Raw genomic sequence first — 17635 nt, 5'->3', positions numbered from 1 at the left:
ATGCAAGTGAAGAGAGCTGCACAGGAGGCCGTTCCCTTAATAATTACAGGCTGGCAGATGACACGGCATCACTCAAGGATCACGGTCACGCCAGAAATGTGACAAGAGGTTAAATCATTATAATCAAGTCGGTCTTTGAAGTCTTATCCCTCTCATCTGATTATAATTTATCCTAAATTGTGTGACTGGAAAGTGATGACTGGCTACATAGAAACCATGACATGAATGATCCCTAATTTATACTCCATGAAAAGAGATTCTCTGACATCAACATTTTCCAATTATGATTTATTTAAGCAAATATTTATACAGGTGATATGTATTTAGGTAGAACCCACAAAACCTCAGGTTTTTCATGAGTAATTAGAGGACTGACCTGCATTTGGAACAGTCTGTTCTGGATCATACAGTTGGCTCCACCCTGTGCCTTCAATGCTAAATCGTCACACTGGCTTCCTGTCCCCTCAGGGTCTAGAGTCCGGAAGGGCGGACAAATAATTTAGGAACTGGAATAAAGTGAGAAATAATAACAGAGTAGAGAAAGGATCATGTTATGGCAGCATAAGGGAGGGAATTTAATCCAGATATTAAGAGTAAAAAAGGGCTTCCCCCAAAACATGGGGTTTAGGCCTTTACAGGTCTTACAGCAATGAATAGTTTCTATTCATCCCTTTTGAAAACTTCAGATCTTCAGGAGCCAGTGGGGAGTGGCAGAAAGAGGTCAAGCACCAGCTCATTGCATGGCAGCTGTTTAAAATTAGACAAATTACTTAGCTCTGAGCCTTAACTTCCTCATCTGTACATTCAAGAATAATAATACCTTGGTCATGAGGGCTTTTCTGGAGATTAATAAACTAATATATTTTTAAGCATGTGGAACAAAGAACACATTAAATAAAGGGTAATTCCTTTCATTCTGATAATACTTGCCACCACCAAGCACAGTCTCTCTTACGATACAAAACTCGGGTTTCTACCTAAATAAGGTAGCCCCTAAAACCTGGGATATATGACCAGATTGAGTCAATTCTGTTTGGGCACCATCTGAGTAAATAAAGATGGACCAGCACATAAATTGCTTTGTTATGACAACACATTCCATTCAGAATGAACTGAAATGCCATGAATCCTATCTTTTAGATGATATAAAACACAAAAAGCACATAGAAGAAAACAAAGGCATTATATAGGAGGTATGTTCAGGCTGATTAGTGAAGAATAGATCAATTTTCACAGAGGTGCAGGAAATTTGAAGGGATAGAAAATACTTTAAGGGAGGCTGAAATAGATGTAGAACACTTTTCAAAAGGCTGATTAAATATAGAAAGGGAAGGGGCGCCTGGGTGGCTCAGTCGTTAAGCGTCTGCCTTCGGCTCAGGTCATGGTCCCAGGATCCTGGGATCGAGCCCCGCATCGGGCTCCCTGCTTGGCGGGAAGCCTGCTTCTCCCTCTCCCACTCCCCCTGCTTGTGTTCCCTCTCTCGCTGTGTTTCTCTCTGTCAAATAAATAAATAAAATCTTTAAAAAAAAAAAATATATATATATATATAGAAAGGGAAGAAATCACAGTGTGTTTCCGAATTTCCCTGGGGCTCTGCGGTTGGCTTGCTGTTCTCTTTCATACACCTCTCTTCTATACCTTTTTCAAAGGGCACCTCTAGGCTTTGGACTCTCAAATCTGTCTGTGAGTGCTCCCGGCTTCCCAATGAGTTCAGATTAGTACATTTCACCAGTTGAAGGCCCACTGAACTTAGCCTATAGGCTATCAAGCCTATTACCACTCCTCCCCTGCTTCTCCGCCACTCAACGTAATTAAAAATGGAATTAATTCCCCTTTCTGAACCTTCTTGAATATTTCCTATTAGTTCCCAGCACACCATCCACCCAATCATCCAAAGTGGAAGCTCCAGAATTAAATTTGGGCTTGTTCCTTTCTTTTAGCCCCAATCGCTAGCCCCACATTCCATCAGTCTGCAAGTCCTAATCTCTCCTACCATTCATCCCGTAGGATAGGGCACGGTCACACAGCACCAGCCTTGCCCACCCAAGTGTGCAGAGGAAGGGCCACATCGGCATCCTCTGGGAATTTGTTCAAATTGTAGATTTTCAGGTCCCACACCATACCTACTAAACCAGAAGGTGCATGTTAACAAGATGCTATGATACTTAACAAGAAGAAATACACATATGGTCTTCATTCTATTTCTGGCACAGAGTTCCTAAAATCCTTGAAATTTCCTAAAGGTATCTTTTGTTAGGTTAATGAGGTGACTTTCAGAAAGCACCTGAGGCTGGGGGTGGTTGCCAGGGGAACCAACCCTGTGATTAGAGGTTTAGAACTTTCAGTCCCACCCACCAACCTCTGGGGAGGGGAGTGGGGCTGGAGATTGAGTTCAATCATGCCTCTATCATGAAGCTTCCATAAAACCCCAAAAGGACAGAGTTTGGAGAGCTTCCGGGTTTGGTGGACACACAGAGATTTGGGGAGAGTGGAGTGCTAGGGGGACATGGAAGCTCTGAGCCTTTTCCCCCTGGCTTGCCCTGGGCATCTCTCCCATCTGGCTGTGGCTGAGTTATATCTTTTTATAATAAAGTAAGTAAAATGGGTCTCTGGGTTCTGTGAGCCTTGCAGCAAATTAATCAAACCCAAGGAGGGGGTCATTGGAACTTCCAGTCTATACCTGGTTGGTCAGAAGCATAGGGGACAACCTGGACTTGCCTTTGATGGCTGAAGTGGAAGGGGGTTTTGGAGGACTGAGGCCTTCACCTGTGGGATCTGATACTGTCTCCACATAGAGTCAGAATTGAGTTAATCGCTTGGTGGCGTTGGAAAACCCACACAACAGAACTGGTCTCAGAATCACAGGTGTCCAGGTGATTCCATTCCAGCGATCATCAGGCTTAATTACTTCCTGCTTTTTATTGAAAGATTTTCAAATATGTAAGAATTATGGATAATAATATAAAACACCTACATACTCCCCACCCAAACTCATTCCATGTTCATAATGTATATTTGCTTCAGTTGTTTAATTTTTTCGGTAATAAAATACTAGAATTGAAGGCCTCCTCCCTGTTCTTCTCCCTAGGTGACCAACTTGTCCCAGTTTGCCAAGGACTATCCCCATTGCAGCAGTGAAAATTCTGCATTCTAGGAAACCTCTCAGTCTTGGGAAATCCTAAAATTCATGTATATCCTTCTCTCCCTCAGATAATTACACATTTACCACATGCCCATGTTTCCAGTGACACACAGAATTATTTTATGTGTTCAACTTTACACAAATAGTACCATGTTTTGCACATTGTTTCTGTTAGCTCTTTTTTCACACAGCATTACCAGTTTTGAGACTTACTATAATGATATATTATCATGCACAGAATTATTGTAATTGCTGTATCCCGTTCCGTTGTATGAACACACCCTATTTATCCATTTTCTTCTGATGGAAATTTAGGTTGCTTCCAATGTTTTCTAGCTTAACATGTCCACCAATATGACAAAAATCACCTTTTGCAGATCTGGAAAATTTGTAGGGAATATATGTGGAAGAAGAATTGCTAAACCCCAAGGTATGCCCATCTTCCTCTTGACGGCGCTTGCTCCCCATGTGTTGATAACAGTTTCTGTTCTTCCACCGGGAGTGTGAGTCCCCTTCTTCACCTTGGCTCACATGGCTCAGCACGGTCTGACTTAAGAGCACTGATAGTCTGACAGGTGCGAGATGGTATTTCAGGTCCCTGCTTAACTAGCAAGGTGGGGCATCTTCCATATGTTTATTGCCTTCCACTTCTCTGCTCTGTTACTTTTTTTGTGTACACACATTGCCCATTTTCCTATCTAGTGTTCTGGATCTTAATCTTTTGTGAGTCATATGAATTGCAAATATCTTCTCCAAGTGGGGGATTTGCCTTATGCTTTGTCTCTGGAATTCTGTTGCCTTATATAGTAAAAATTTTTTCAATGGAGATATATAATTCATATACCATAAAACTCACCATTTAAAAGTATATAGTTCTCAGGGGTGGAGATGGATGGAATAGATAAAGGGGGATTAAGAGATACAAACTTCCACTTATAAAATAAATAAGTCATGGAGACAAAAATCTAAAGTATACAGTATTTTGGTTTTTCATTTTAGTAGTTTTATTTGTGCTTTTCTCTCTTATTTTAGAAGTCTTTCCTATCCTGATACCATAATGTCATTCTTTTTTAAAAAGCTGTAAACGTTTGCTTCTTGCATTTATGTAATTAATCCAATAGGAATAGGCTTTTGGGTGGGGTGTGATGGAGTGATCTAGTTTAATGTTAACCCATATGGATAGCCAATGCACCATTTATTAAATAATCTATCCACCTCCACTGATTTGTAATGCCATCTGTTATCTATCAAATTCCCATATATACATGAGTCAGTCTCTAAGTTCTATATTCTATTGGTTTATCTGTGAACCAATATCACACCATTTATTTTCTATAACTTTATAATAAATCTTGATGTCTCCAAGGCATGTCTCCTCACTTTGTTCTTTCTCATATCTGTCTTTTATTTTCCTACTGTCCCACATAAACATGAGGCTCAGTCTGTCAAAGTCAACAAAAAAATGGCCCAAAAAATGGGTTTTGATTAGAATTCTACCGAATTTACATGGAGTTCAGGAAGAACTGACATATCCCAGTATTGGCATCCTTACTGTATTCCCATCTACAATTTGATAAATCTCTTAATTTCTTCAGGCGTCTTTTTCATCCCTTGAAATTTTTATATATTTATATTACTCCATAAACGCCATACATGTATTACTGTTGGATTTCTGACCAGGTATCCTATAGTTTTTGATGTTGTAAGTGAGATTTGTGTGCTACATAAATATTACATTGTCTGAACGTTGCTGATATATAGGAATGCACTAATTTTTGTACACTGAGCTTGCATGATGCAATCTTGGTGAGTTCTCATTCATTTTTATAGTCCAAGGAGTAGAGGCAATCATATCATTTAAAAATAATAACAATTTAGCTCCTTCATTTCCAATTCTTATCACCTCTTTTTAACTTACCTTGTTGGTTACACTGACCAGAGCAGTAGGATGCTGAATAGAAGGTGCTAGCTTGCCTTACAGTTGCCTTTAAGGAGAAAGGTTATAATATTGTACCACTAAATTTTTGGTATTTTTGGTAGGGGTGGTCTTAGTTTTGAGATATTTATAAGGTGAAGACATTTTCCTCTATATTCTTAGTTTGCTAGTTTTTTTTAACTCTAAGTAAGCAATGAATTTTATTAATTGCTTTTCAAGGTTAATCTTAGAATTATTCTCTTTCAAGAAGCCTTCCGAAGACCCTAAACTTGGACCTAATTCCACTGCATTTTGTGCTTTTCCTAGTAGATTAAACTATCTCTTATAGGTCTATGCTCCCCAGTAGCTTATAAACAATTCAAGGGCAAGAGCCATGTTTGATTCAAGGCTATATCCCCCCAGAACCTGGTGTAGAACATAGAATGTCTCTATTCATATTTATAATTTCCTGAGAACATGTTCTAGAAACTTAATTTCTTCCTAAAAACAAATTATGTTTCTGACATTTAAGCTTAATTTACAAAGGCAATTATGATGAAATAGAATATAAATTTGACTGAGAAGAGTTTTAGATTTCTAGATGTTTATACTTGCTCTTAATAAAATAACCCATAAAATATAAATGGCTTCTGAGAAACACTGACTTAATTCTTGTATTAAACATAATTTGTTACTACATTTGAAATCAAATTCATATTTGTTTTAACATTATATTAATTATTTATCTTTGTCTCATGATTAAAAATAAGACCCCCCACAAATTTCTATTTGCTCAGTAAGCACCTTTCAGAGTTGTTTTTTTAATATCTAAGTACTAAGAATATTTTAAGTTAATTAATTTAAATGATGTTTTTACCAATACCAAAAGCCTTTCAAATGCATTATGTTCCAGTCAGTATTTGAAGAGCCTCATGTGTTTTTTTCAGAATGCTGAGCTACTTAATGAGCAAAGGACTTCAAATGCCATTTGAAAATATGAAACCTTTATCTCTTAACTTGGTTTTGCTTCCATGCATAATATAGCTCTAAAATCACAGTGGTGATATTTATTAGCTGTCCTTGCAAAACTGTGCGCAATACATCTTTCACGTTTCATTGAGAAGAAAAGAAACTTAATCCCACCAGGATCTCCATTATTAGTTCTTCCTCTTGATTTTTTTTTCCCCCATGGGGATTTTGTGTTGACCGGATGGTGCTCTGAAATCCCTAGACAGAGCTGCATTTTACAGAGGCAAACTGGAAGAGCAAAAATCTGTTTTTGAGTAAAAGGATTAAATCTTATATCTTGTTATCTGGCTCACTAAGTCCAACCTAGGCATTATTGGGTTCATATTCAATATTGGGCAATTCTTTTTTTCCTCACATAGCAGTTTCCCTTCATTTCCAATAAAGTCCTGTTTTTACTTTGTTCCATTGCTAACAGTAATTAGCCACTCAATGACCCCCTCTCTCCCTTTGAATTCTTCCAATTCTAAAGAGTACTCTACAACCACATCTTCATGCTGGATCGTCTCTCTTGAAAATGTCAATTAATCAGCTCAAAAATTGAAATATCCCTTTCCATATTCATCACAGATGTTTATTTTTCATGGGCAAGAGTGGCTGAATGAAATATTTGAGAATCAACTTGAAGAGAAATTGTTTACTTCTTGAATTGGCCCAATCCTCACTTTGAAACATAGTGAGGCTTTTAATCTTCAGGTAGTTACCCCTGTGAGGAAATATGTCAAAAATGGAGAAATAATTCCAAGGTCACATAACCTGTCATGTTGTTCTAAATAGTGCAACATTACAAAGTGTTTATTCCAAGTCCTTTCTCTATGGCATAAAGAAAATAATGTCCATTTGGCCTTTCTCACCTGTGTCCCGTGTTATAGTGATGTCTAAGAATGTGTCATTTCTATATAAAACCAGCTATCTTATTTCTAGAAAAATAATGGAGTATTTTGTTTCAGTTTTGTTAGGTATGGTCAATAGAAGTATGTAATCTACCAATAAAAGTATGTGAAAGTCAGGACCTATCTTTTTCTTCCCTACGTACTCATTTGCCATATTCAAAGTTTAACCTTCACTCTCTAGCGACATTGAATGACACGGTTTTCCCAAACTGATCATTTTCCTTTCTTATATCTTTGCCTTTGCAACTGAGAGTCTCTCTCTCTGGAATGTACCTCCCTTTCTTGACTGTCCATTTATGTAAATATCTACTCTTCCTTCAATACTCTGACCCAATGTCATGTTTATGAGACTTTCTCTAAACATTTCTTTCTAAACACACACACACACACACACACACAAAGACATAGCTGTTTTCTCTCTTCCTGGCCCTCCAATGGCACTTTATAGATTAATTCACTGAATTAGAATTATTGGTTTACACTTTCTTCTCTTATTAGATTGTGAAATCCTAGAAGTCAAGTTATATCATTTATTCATTTTTGGATCCCCGAATCCATACTGCCATGGTAATTAATGGGCACTCCATATGTATTTGTAAATAACTGATTGGATAGTATATGTTGACTCCTGTAAAAGCAATCTTAAATTCTGGAAAATGGTACTATTTTTCTAGATTGAGCTTATTATCTATAACCATAATGACCAAAGGTAAATATGCTATTTTAAATCAACTAATGTTAAATAGGCTTATTGCGGTGATCATTTTGCAATATATACAAATACTGAATCATTATGTGGTACACCTGAAACTAATATAATGTTATATGCCAGTTATATTTCAGTTAAAAAGTAGATACGCTATTAAAAGTTGAATTTTTAAAGGTTTTCATGAGACATAAGTAAAATTAAGAATTTTTAACTGAAAAAAGAAAAAAATGTGGTGATGTATAATCTGAATTTATTTGTCAAAATTAACTCATATTTAGAATATAAAGTGTCTACAAAGGAGGGATCTGAGTAAAATAAGACTTCTCAACTAAAAGGTAAGTTGAAAGTTAGCTCTTGTGATCTCTTTATAAAATGAGCCTTCGTGGTTAATTTGCAAAACAGAAAGGAGATTTGAAGTAAACAGAGTTAAGGGCTAAACATCTCTATTCTGATTATTTTAGAGGGGCCTCAGCAATGAGGATTGAGTGTACCTTCCCATACCAACTTGTGAACAGTCTAGAATGACCCAAATTGTATTTTGCGCTCTTTTTACTTCATTTTAAACAGAGCCAAGATATCTTCTATTTTGAAAACAAACAAAAATAGAAACCAAATTATAACCAATTTATAAAATTAGTCATTTAGGATACATAACATTCCATTATGTTTATTGCTTTCTTCCTTATTACTTCTCTAATAACTACAAAGATTTAATTTTCTGTTAAGATGATTAAAATGATTTTAGTAAGAATGTGCCTGGATCCTTGGAAGAGAGGAAGTGTAGTTTATGAGTTCCAAAATAGCAATATTTGAAAACATGTGCATGAAAGAACTTTTGTAAGCATTCTTGGAATGACTTTTCTCCCTATCTACTCACCTCCCCCTACCCCAACTTAAAAAAAAAAAAGCCTTGGGTGGAGTTAAGAACTCTTTTCAAATCTTAAACAATAAGTGGAAATCCTGAAAATGTATTCTCCTTTATTCAGTGGGGGAAAACACTTTAAAGCTTCTCTCTCTCTTTTTTTTTTTTCTCCTAAGAATTGTTTAGCAAAGGATTTACTTGCCTTCTATTTTGAACAGAAAATTCAGTTTTAACAACTTGAAATATAATGCCATCTGTTTTTCTTCCTCTCCCCCCACTCAAAACACAATTCCTTTTTTCAAACATAACAAGTACATGGCCCAAAGAACCCAGATAAATATATCAGTTCAACTAATTCTTTACTTTAACCAAGGGTAAAACTAAAATGTGCCATAAAAATGTGAATGTGAATGCAAATATAAAACATACAAAGCACATCTATACATTTAAATTTCTTAAGTTCTAATTAAGTCATTTTGTCTTCTCTATATATCTACCAGGATAGAGGTAGCTATGAGGTGAGAAATGAGGGCACAATACAAACCATGATGGACATTAGCAGGTGGGACCAGGAGCCAGGGGACCAAAGAATCACAGAATCCCTCTGAAGCCAGTTTCCTCAAATCTATACCACCTGCTGGGCCCACTTATACATCTCCCCAAAGCAGCAAATAGCTGGTATGTGGAATCCACTCGAAAATAGAAATGGAATTCAGTAATAATGTATTTTAAATTACTTTAAAAGTGAGAAATGATATACAAATGTGAAATATCATTATATATTTATATTCAGGGTATTCTGAACTGATTAGTTCTTGTAAATATCATTCTGACTGATCTCTAATGTAAGAAGGGGACTTAATCCCATTTTCGACAAGATTCCCATGAGAAAAAATTCATTTTATTTAGGGCTTATTTTGCATTTCAAAGAATGCTTAAAATTCCACTCATCAATCTTTATTACAGCCTACCATTTCTTATATAGCCATGATAGACTTCAAGAGCATCCTGAAATATGATTCTTTTTGGCCTTATTCAGAGAGACTTGATCTCTAATAACAGCCCCAACTTTGATTCTAGGAAGGTTATGTGGTACCAGGTTTTCTGGCCTCAGAATGGAGGATGAGTTATAAGCCATATGAGTGGACACAGCCCTGAAATAGCCAGGCACATTTCCCTTCATGCCTAATCTTTCCTGTTTCTACTAAAGCCTTCACAGGCCAGGAGTTAAGCCACCACAGAATAGCTCCCAAATCATCTTGATATTCACTTGAAAAGTAAAAACTAAGGAGCTAGTCTGAGAAGCTAGACTCTTACTGTTATTGGAAAGCCATGGGTGATTTTTGACTCTGAAAATTCTTAACATTCCTAATTTTCTGATTTCTCCACTTCAAGATGTGTGTAGAAGGACTGAGATTTGTACACCTTTCAGACATACAACCCTGAAGCTGGTTCTTGCTTCTCCATTTCCCTTTGCCCAGAAGCAACTCCAAAACAAATTCTTTTTTTTTTTTTTTTTGCACGTAGGCTCCACACCCAGTGTGAAGCTCAACGTGGGGCTTGAACTCGTGACCCAAGATCAAGACCTGAGCTGAGATCAAGAGTCAGACATTTAACCAACTGAGCCACCCAGGTGCTCCTCCAAAATACATTCTTAATTTGTTATGGGGAAATGCTCAACACATCCTATGTGTGTATGTTTCATTGATGTTTGTAGTTGGTTACCCCTTTACATTGTTGATGGCCTTTCTTGGGCTCTAAACTTATTTCTTGAAGTTATTTACTATGCATTATGTAGAAAATTGACATTTCATATCTCAACTGTTTTTTATTCATAATGTCTCCTTTCCCTGATATCTGCTGAATGGGTTAGACAAATACATGGCAAAATAAACTAGCCATAATTAAATGACAAATTCTAGCTTACAAATCCTTCAACAAAGCAGACAAAAGCATATAATTTACAATGTTAAAAAATGATCAATAATATGAATGCAGTTGACTAAAACCATTATTATTCTGGAACACAAATTAAGCAGTCAGAAGATACTTTTTAATTCCCTTCTAATAAAAGCAGCTTATTTTGCGTATCAATTTGCACATTTTGTCAAATAATATAACACACTAGATAGTGGTGAGTGTTTAGTATCTCCATGAAGATTTTATGTCAATAACGACTCTCAAAATTTCTGCCCCTAACTATAACGTAGTGCTTTGTGAGAACATAACTGAGCAATGGGAAGAGCATCAATAGTGCCAAAGTACTCACGAGAGGATATTCCCGATATAAGCGTAGTAGGAGCAACAGTAGGGTGTGGTTCCATCACAGCAGTAAGATCTGCAGTCTTTCCCACACTGAGCAAGGCAATCCTCTGCAACATAAACACCACATATGTCCTTTACAGTTCTGAAATCACAGCTGCATGAAAAAGTCTTCTATTTCACATCTCACCCTCAAAGACCACTCTTCAGTGCATTTAGATATTCACTGTACGTACTCAGAATTCCAAGACATGTGTAAGCATCTAAACGAGTCTTCCTTCCCTCCTGGACATAAATCTAGAAGAGGCAAAGATCATTCTTTTTTGAATTTCCTGATCAAGTACCATAATTGGTAGTTAGAATTGTTGAATGAGACAATGAAAGGAGAAATGAATGATCCAACGAATCAGTCATTCAATTTTTCAATAGAAATCTTTTTTTAAATAGAGTTCTTAATAATAATCTCGAAATGATAAAGTCTTGACTTTAGGGTAGTACTCCCAATTAGCTTCATTTTATGGAAAGTGTGATTGACATGTATAAAGTCAACTGGAGATAATTTTAAAATAATGTATATTTTCATGACAGTGTATTATATGTTATCCTTTCTCTACACTTTTTTATCTTAATAATTACACTTTGCACACATATGGTTACACAAATTAGTCTGCATATGTATCTTGTCAAGCCATCTGGATTGGAAGATAATCAGTTAGTTGTAGGAAGAGGTTCCTGTAGATAACTAACTTGTAAATAATTAAGAATTTATTTAATGCCAGATTTAAGAATCAATAAGTTATGAAACAGCACTGTGGGAAGAGGAAAAGGTATTTTCTGAGTAAAAGGAACTTGTTGGAGCTGATAAAGCCAAATTACTGTCTTTTTTTCCCTATGTTTTGGGTAATGAAAATTAAACCCAAAATGCTGAATAAAAGTTACCCTGGCTTTTAAAATTCTTTGTGCTACCTCAATGATTTATGTTAAGATTATCAGTTATACTCAGTGGTATAAATTATAATGGATATGTGAGTTTCAGGTACATGACTAGGAAAACATTAAGTTATAGGCTGGTAATTTAAGTTATGGTGTTTAAGAATCACAAAATAAGTCCTTTCCAGCTCACTCTCTAAAGGTAACATCAACTATGAACTAAATTATGGAACACTTTTGCTTGCCTGTCAAGTCATAACTGAAAAGTGAACTATGTTACACTCTGTCTGTATGTCCATGTGATTGATTTACCTAGAAAGGAAAATTCAGATTTTGTTTTTAAATCACCTCCCTGGCAGGATGATTTTTGACAAATGGATGTGATCAAAAGTTCATTCACCTTTGTCAATACTGCATGGCCTTCGTAGAGCAAGTGAAAACATTCGTATTTTTCCCCTTGACTTTATTTCTACCTTAATGTTTTCTTCTGAGATGTCGTAAGAAGAAATGAGAGGAAAAAATATCATGATGCCCATGATAGTGACATCTTATTCAGCTCTCCATGAATATCAAAGATCCAATTACTATTATTGTATTCCAATTACTACTGTTATAAGGACATGGTGTTATCAAAATATTTTGAACCAATGCTACAGGAAACCAAGCCCATTATCTTGTAGCCAAGAAGCTGGATTATACCTGCAGCAAACATCAAGATCATGTCACACATTGTTCATTATTTTTTATGGCATTTTCCAGCACTCCTGTCAACTTCCCAGAATTAAACAACTGAAAAGGGCAGATTTCATAGTACGGCAAATACATTCACAATCACATTTCCAAACTCAGGTTTTGACCACACCTCAAATCTTATTTTAATGTTAGTTGCTTTCTCCAGTTTATTTCAGAATAATTCTATGAAGATCAGATTTGGAAGATACCAGAGCATTTTCTCATTTGTAAAGAATGGAACATTCCAATTGTTTCAGAAGATAAACAACATTACTTCTAATATTCAAGTTAATATCCTTGACAAATAGCCAGTGGAAACTTTCTTCAGTGACTTTAATTAAAAGCATGATCTGGAAGAAGGTTCTCCAACCCTCACCCCGCCTTAAGGAATGTGAAGCACAGGAAAAGCAACATCTGGCCACAAGCACTTGCTCAGAAATGGTTCTTGTAAGCTACAGCTGAGGATAAGAGAGGAAGGAAAGGGAGGGGACAGAAGTCACTGGCTGAGGCCCGGGGAAGGTAAAACCTTGGCCAAATCCTGTCTTTGTCGCCTGCATTGGGAGTTGGGTGATAATATAAACTTCACTGGGTCTCTTTCCAAAGGTGGTTCCACAGCAAAACATGATGCTTTAGGTAGAGAAACTTTGCTCTTACCTCCTTAATGAATGCAACATGAATTTAATGTGTTTGCTTTGGGAGAAAATAATTCAGGCTATGAGCAATGCATCTACTTAGGTTTTTGTCCCATTAAAGCTGGCAATTCATTTAACAGGGTGTCTCAACTAGTATATAGCTGCATTGTCTCCCCACTTAACTCCAGTCCTCACTTCCAGCCACATCTCTTAGTTCCAACCAAAATGAATCATGTACTTTTGCAAATAGGTTTCTCATGATTTTTGCCTTTGTTCACATTATATCCTACTCCATTCCCTTATGTCCAAGGCTTCCCTATCAAAGGTCTAGTTCCTAAAATCCCTCCTTAATTCAGTTTCTCTGAGCAAATATTTATTGAGCTCTTCTTGTGGGTCAGGTATTTTGCTAGTCTCTGGATATTACGCTGAACAAGACAGACAGACATCATCTTCATAGAGTTTACACTCTTAAGCCAGCAACGAGGTCCCCACCTGTGAACACCTATAGCACAGAGCTGTACTTCTAGGGCACAGCCTTTTATACATTAAAGTAGGCACGCCTTGTCTCCCAGACAAGACTCAGAGCATGGCTTCTGTCCTATACATCACGCAAAATACCTCACTCAACAAATATTGCGTAAATAAATATAGCAAGCATAAAAGGGCTTCTGAAGCGAAGAGTTCAGGAATTAACACGAAAGAACACATTAGCTAAACATTTCTTATCAAAGACAGTATGTCAATTCAGTATTACTGGCTTGTGATTACTTTGTAGCTTCCTAGGGAGGGATGGGGGAGGAGAGAAGAAATGAATGGAGGAAAGCTTTCTTAACTAACCAAACTTGTTGCCAGCCAGCTCTGCAGATTTCCTGAACCCCGGGGGTTGTGCAACTAGCACTGGGGGCACAGGAGGAAAGGAAGGAAAAGTGTGCACATTAGAAGCTTTCGGTTTACCACAGGGAACAAAATAGACAAAAGAATAAGTTGTTCAAGGGCGCCGACTGAGTAAAGATGAGTGAGGTCGTGTTCTATTTTCTTATTTTTTTTTTCCTTTGGATAAACAGAGGAGGTAGAATCATAGCTTCAAGGGAACTAATAAGATTTTAATATAAAACTAGTATTAATGCAATTGTTTCAGTCTCTCAAATTCTGAAAACCTCACACACTGTAAGTAAAAGAAATAAGCATTGTAAACGGGTTAGAATGTGGTTTCTCCTCATTAAATAGGAAGTACTTTCCCTACTTTTATAAGTTTTTGTATTTGAAAGTCAGCATTTTCCTTGCAATAAAATATCTTTTAAATAACTTATAGACAGCTACTAATTTACATTTTAGTGTACAAATTGAAAATTTCTATAGAAGTTTGGGGAGTCATTTCTGGCAAGGTTGAATGAGTTCGATTCTCTTGATGTTCAGTAACAATGTTGAAGAACATCTTCATTTCAGTTGCAATATCTTTGTAAGTATCAAAAGCTAAATCAGTGCTACATAAATTGACTACTGTGATTTTTGTCCTTGGAAGTGAGAGACATAAAAACACTTTACAAACAACTTTGCTTTTAGCTTGTTTTATGAATACAAAGCAGATGCAAAACCACATGTCTAATTAACCTTATATATGAAAAACCAGTGAAGGGTCATTTTGAGCTCCATCTCAGTAAAAACGAGAAAACCGCTTTGCTCCATCAATTATTAGCAATGCTCAGGAAGAATAATTAGAAGGAGGGAAATGAAATCCCTTTCACCTATAAACAGTGCTTAACGAAATCAATGAAAACAGATTAGTCTCTGGTTGAATTTACACCCCTCAAAAACTTTATATTTGAACTCAAAGCATCCAATTACCCAGACTACTACCCTTGAGAATGATCTGAAGAAGAAACCCAAAGGTCTAAAGCTTTTAATTCAGAAATACTCAGAATGTGGGTGTAGCAGGGGCAGGGGGTAGCCTACTCTGAAATGGAAAAGTCACCACATTAGTTTATTTTAAAACTTCAGCAAATACCTCTAACCTCAGGTGCTTTTTAAAGATGCTTTTCTCCCACCCTCAGTCTCTGCTCTCAACCCTCAGATTCCCGAGTCGTGAATAGGATTGGATAACTTTTATGCTATCCAGAGAGTAAAATTCCCTAACTGTGGGACTGGGGTTTTTACGTTGCTTGCGGAAAGAGAAAGGAAGCGAAAAGGAAAAACGGGGAAAGTTAAAGAAAAGGAACAAAACAAAACAAAAACGCGTGGAGGTCGAGCCGAGGGTCCGGCGCACCGGCTTCTGTGGCTACCCGGCGGGGACCACACAGAGCTGGCCCTCCCACAAAGGTCCCCGTGCGTCCCGCCCTACCCGCGTTGCCCCGAGGGCGACGCAGGCTCAGTCCCAAGTCCCCTTCCCCTCTCTCGCCTCCCCAAGCCACTGACCTGCGTAGACAAAGAGCAGGACCAACTTCGGAAGCAAGATCCCTGGACACCCGGGCAGCCTCCGCGCGTCCATCCAAGCCGGTGGCCGGAGGTTGCGCGCCAGGACCGACGGACAGACAGACTGGAAAGGGGGCTGGGAACGAAAGGAGAGCCCCAGACGCGGAGGGGCTGGAGGGCGGTCAGAGGGAGAGGTCAGCACTCCCGAGACGGGGATCGCGGGGGGGCCATTGCCCTGGGAGCCTTCGAGGGGAGCCCGGGCCGGCCCGCGCGGGGTTGCGCTGGGACCGAGGTCTCTTTGTCTCTGGCCGCGGCGCTCAGGCGGAAGACGAAGCAGCCCGCTCCTGAGTCCTGGGCCACCCGGGCTCACATTTCATCTCCGCGGATGGCACCGACGTGGGGCTGGGGGCGGGGGTGGCCCCGACTCCTCCCCACCCTCGGGTTCTTCCTTCTGTAGAGAGGGACTCCCTCAGCTAGAGGGAACTTTCTCTAACCCTATGTTTTGGCCATTGTAGTGCAGTTTAGCAAGCTCCTCTTTCTTCCTGCCCTCTACTCCAGTTGTTCCTTTGGAAACAGTAGGTGAAGAAGAATTTAGCTTTTTTTAATCTTTAAACAAATGTAGGGATTTTCAGGGTTGAAGGTACTGGACAAAGAAAGCCAATAAAGAAAGCCCAGGAGAATTGGAAAGTACAGAAACGGTGTAAGGTATCTCTGCTGAAAGCTGATAAAATGTTTATTTGTTAAACATCTAAGGCCTTGCCAGTAAAGTCATGGAAAACAAAAAAAGAACATACATGGTCATCACTGTTATTTGACACTGTTCTGGAGTTACTGGCCTATGCAATTAGACAAGAGAAAGGAAAAAAAAGAGTTATAGAAACTGGAAGCAAAATTATCATTTGCAAATGATATGCTTGTATATGTGGAAAATCAAAGAGAATCAACTCTACAGCTCCTAACTAGAGTTAAGTGACTAAAGAATCAATCATTTTCTTTCATGCAAAAAAATCAGAAAGTTCTCAGTTTTATGTATGAAAGAAAAAAAAGAAATGAATAAGTGAATAAAGACAATTATCTTTACTTATTAAAGAAGACCCAACATCATAAAGATAACAGATTTCTCAAAATTAATCTAAAAATCTGGGAATTAAACTGAATTTAATAGAAATACCAACATGAGCTTCTTTCAAACCAGTCTGATTCTAAAGTTTATGTCGGAAATAAACCTATAAGAGTATCTATTAAAAAATGAGAGTGATGAATGGGATAAGCATCAATAGAAAATAAATACATTATAACTTCACAATAACTGAAACAGTTTTGATTAACACAAGAATAGATGGGCTCAATGGAACAGAATGGAGAATATAAAAAGAGAGATACATATGTATAGAAATTTACTTTATAGTTTTAAAAAAAGACAGTTTTAAAGCAGAAGAGGAAATGATGGGTTATCCAGTGAATTGTGCTGGGGCCTTAAGTAGGCATCTGTGGATTCTTATCTTCTTTCATTAATATCAATTTCATATGAATTAAATATTTAAGTTTGAAGATGCAATTATAAAAATATTAGATAAAAGATGGGAGGATGACATGTAAATAATTATGAAATAATTATGGAAGTCTTTTCTAAGCATTATAAAAAACTCAGGAGTCATAAAAGAAACAAATTGACCAATCTGACTCCATTAGAATTAAAACTTTCTATATATGATAAGCCACACATTTAACTGGCAAAAATATTTACAACGCATAGGACAGACAAAGTCCTGATCTCCTTATTTGGAAAGAACTTTAAGAATCAATAAGGAAAAGAAAGCCAATAGAAAACTGAACAGGGATATTAATAGAATTATCTATCTATCTATCTACCTATCTACTTACTTACCTACCTTTAGTCTTCTAAACATCCTAACTCCCCAAGAAGAAAAAAAAGTAAAAATAAACTGACAGCGAGACATCATTTTTCATATATCAGATCAACCAAAACCAAACCAAAACAAAACAAAACCCAACTTTTAAGGGAGCAATGTGGTAATATGTATCAAGATTCAAATGCACATGCAATGTAATGTAATCAGTCCTCCTCTAGGAATTTAGGCCTATAAATATGTTGCTGCATG

At 37.3% G+C, this 17635-nt stretch overlaps 1 protein-coding gene and 1 long non-coding RNA gene across 2 annotated transcripts in view; one reads left to right on the top strand and one right to left on the bottom strand.

Annotated features, from left to right (window-relative positions):
- The window catches only part of LOC129045356 (uncharacterized), a 45573-nt gene extending 32809 nt beyond the window's left edge, over positions 1–12764 (top strand). Inside the window, exons 2-3 of the long non-coding RNA XR_008504965.2 lie at positions 10075–10180; positions 12638–12764. This is a non-coding gene — a long non-coding RNA (uncharacterized LOC129045356). The remainder of the gene's footprint in view (positions 1–10074; positions 10181–12637) is intronic.
- The window catches only part of CYYR1 (cysteine and tyrosine rich 1), a 103519-nt gene extending 87469 nt beyond the window's left edge, over positions 1–16050 (bottom strand). Inside the window, exons 1-2 of the mRNA XM_045902612.3 lie at positions 15516–16050; positions 10817–10919 (exon numbers count right to left, since the gene is read on the bottom strand). Of these exons, the coding sequence (XP_045758568.1) occupies positions 10817–10919; positions 15516–15588 (176 nt within the window). The 5' untranslated portion in view covers positions 15589–16050. The remainder of the gene's footprint in view (positions 1–10816; positions 10920–15515) is intronic.
- Between the last annotated feature and the right edge of the window lie 1585 nt (positions 16051–17635).

This window comes from Mirounga angustirostris, unplaced genomic scaffold (assembly GCF_029215605.1).
Source record: "Mirounga angustirostris isolate CCGP_5_RB_7025 unplaced genomic scaffold, mMirAng1.0.hap1 SCAF_1, whole genome shotgun sequence".
NCBI classification, from domain to species: Eukaryota; Metazoa; Chordata; class Mammalia; order Carnivora; family Phocidae; genus Mirounga; species Mirounga angustirostris.
The sequence above is the reverse complement of the archived record's forward strand: the minus strand, read 5'-3'. Positions and strand labels throughout refer to the sequence as shown.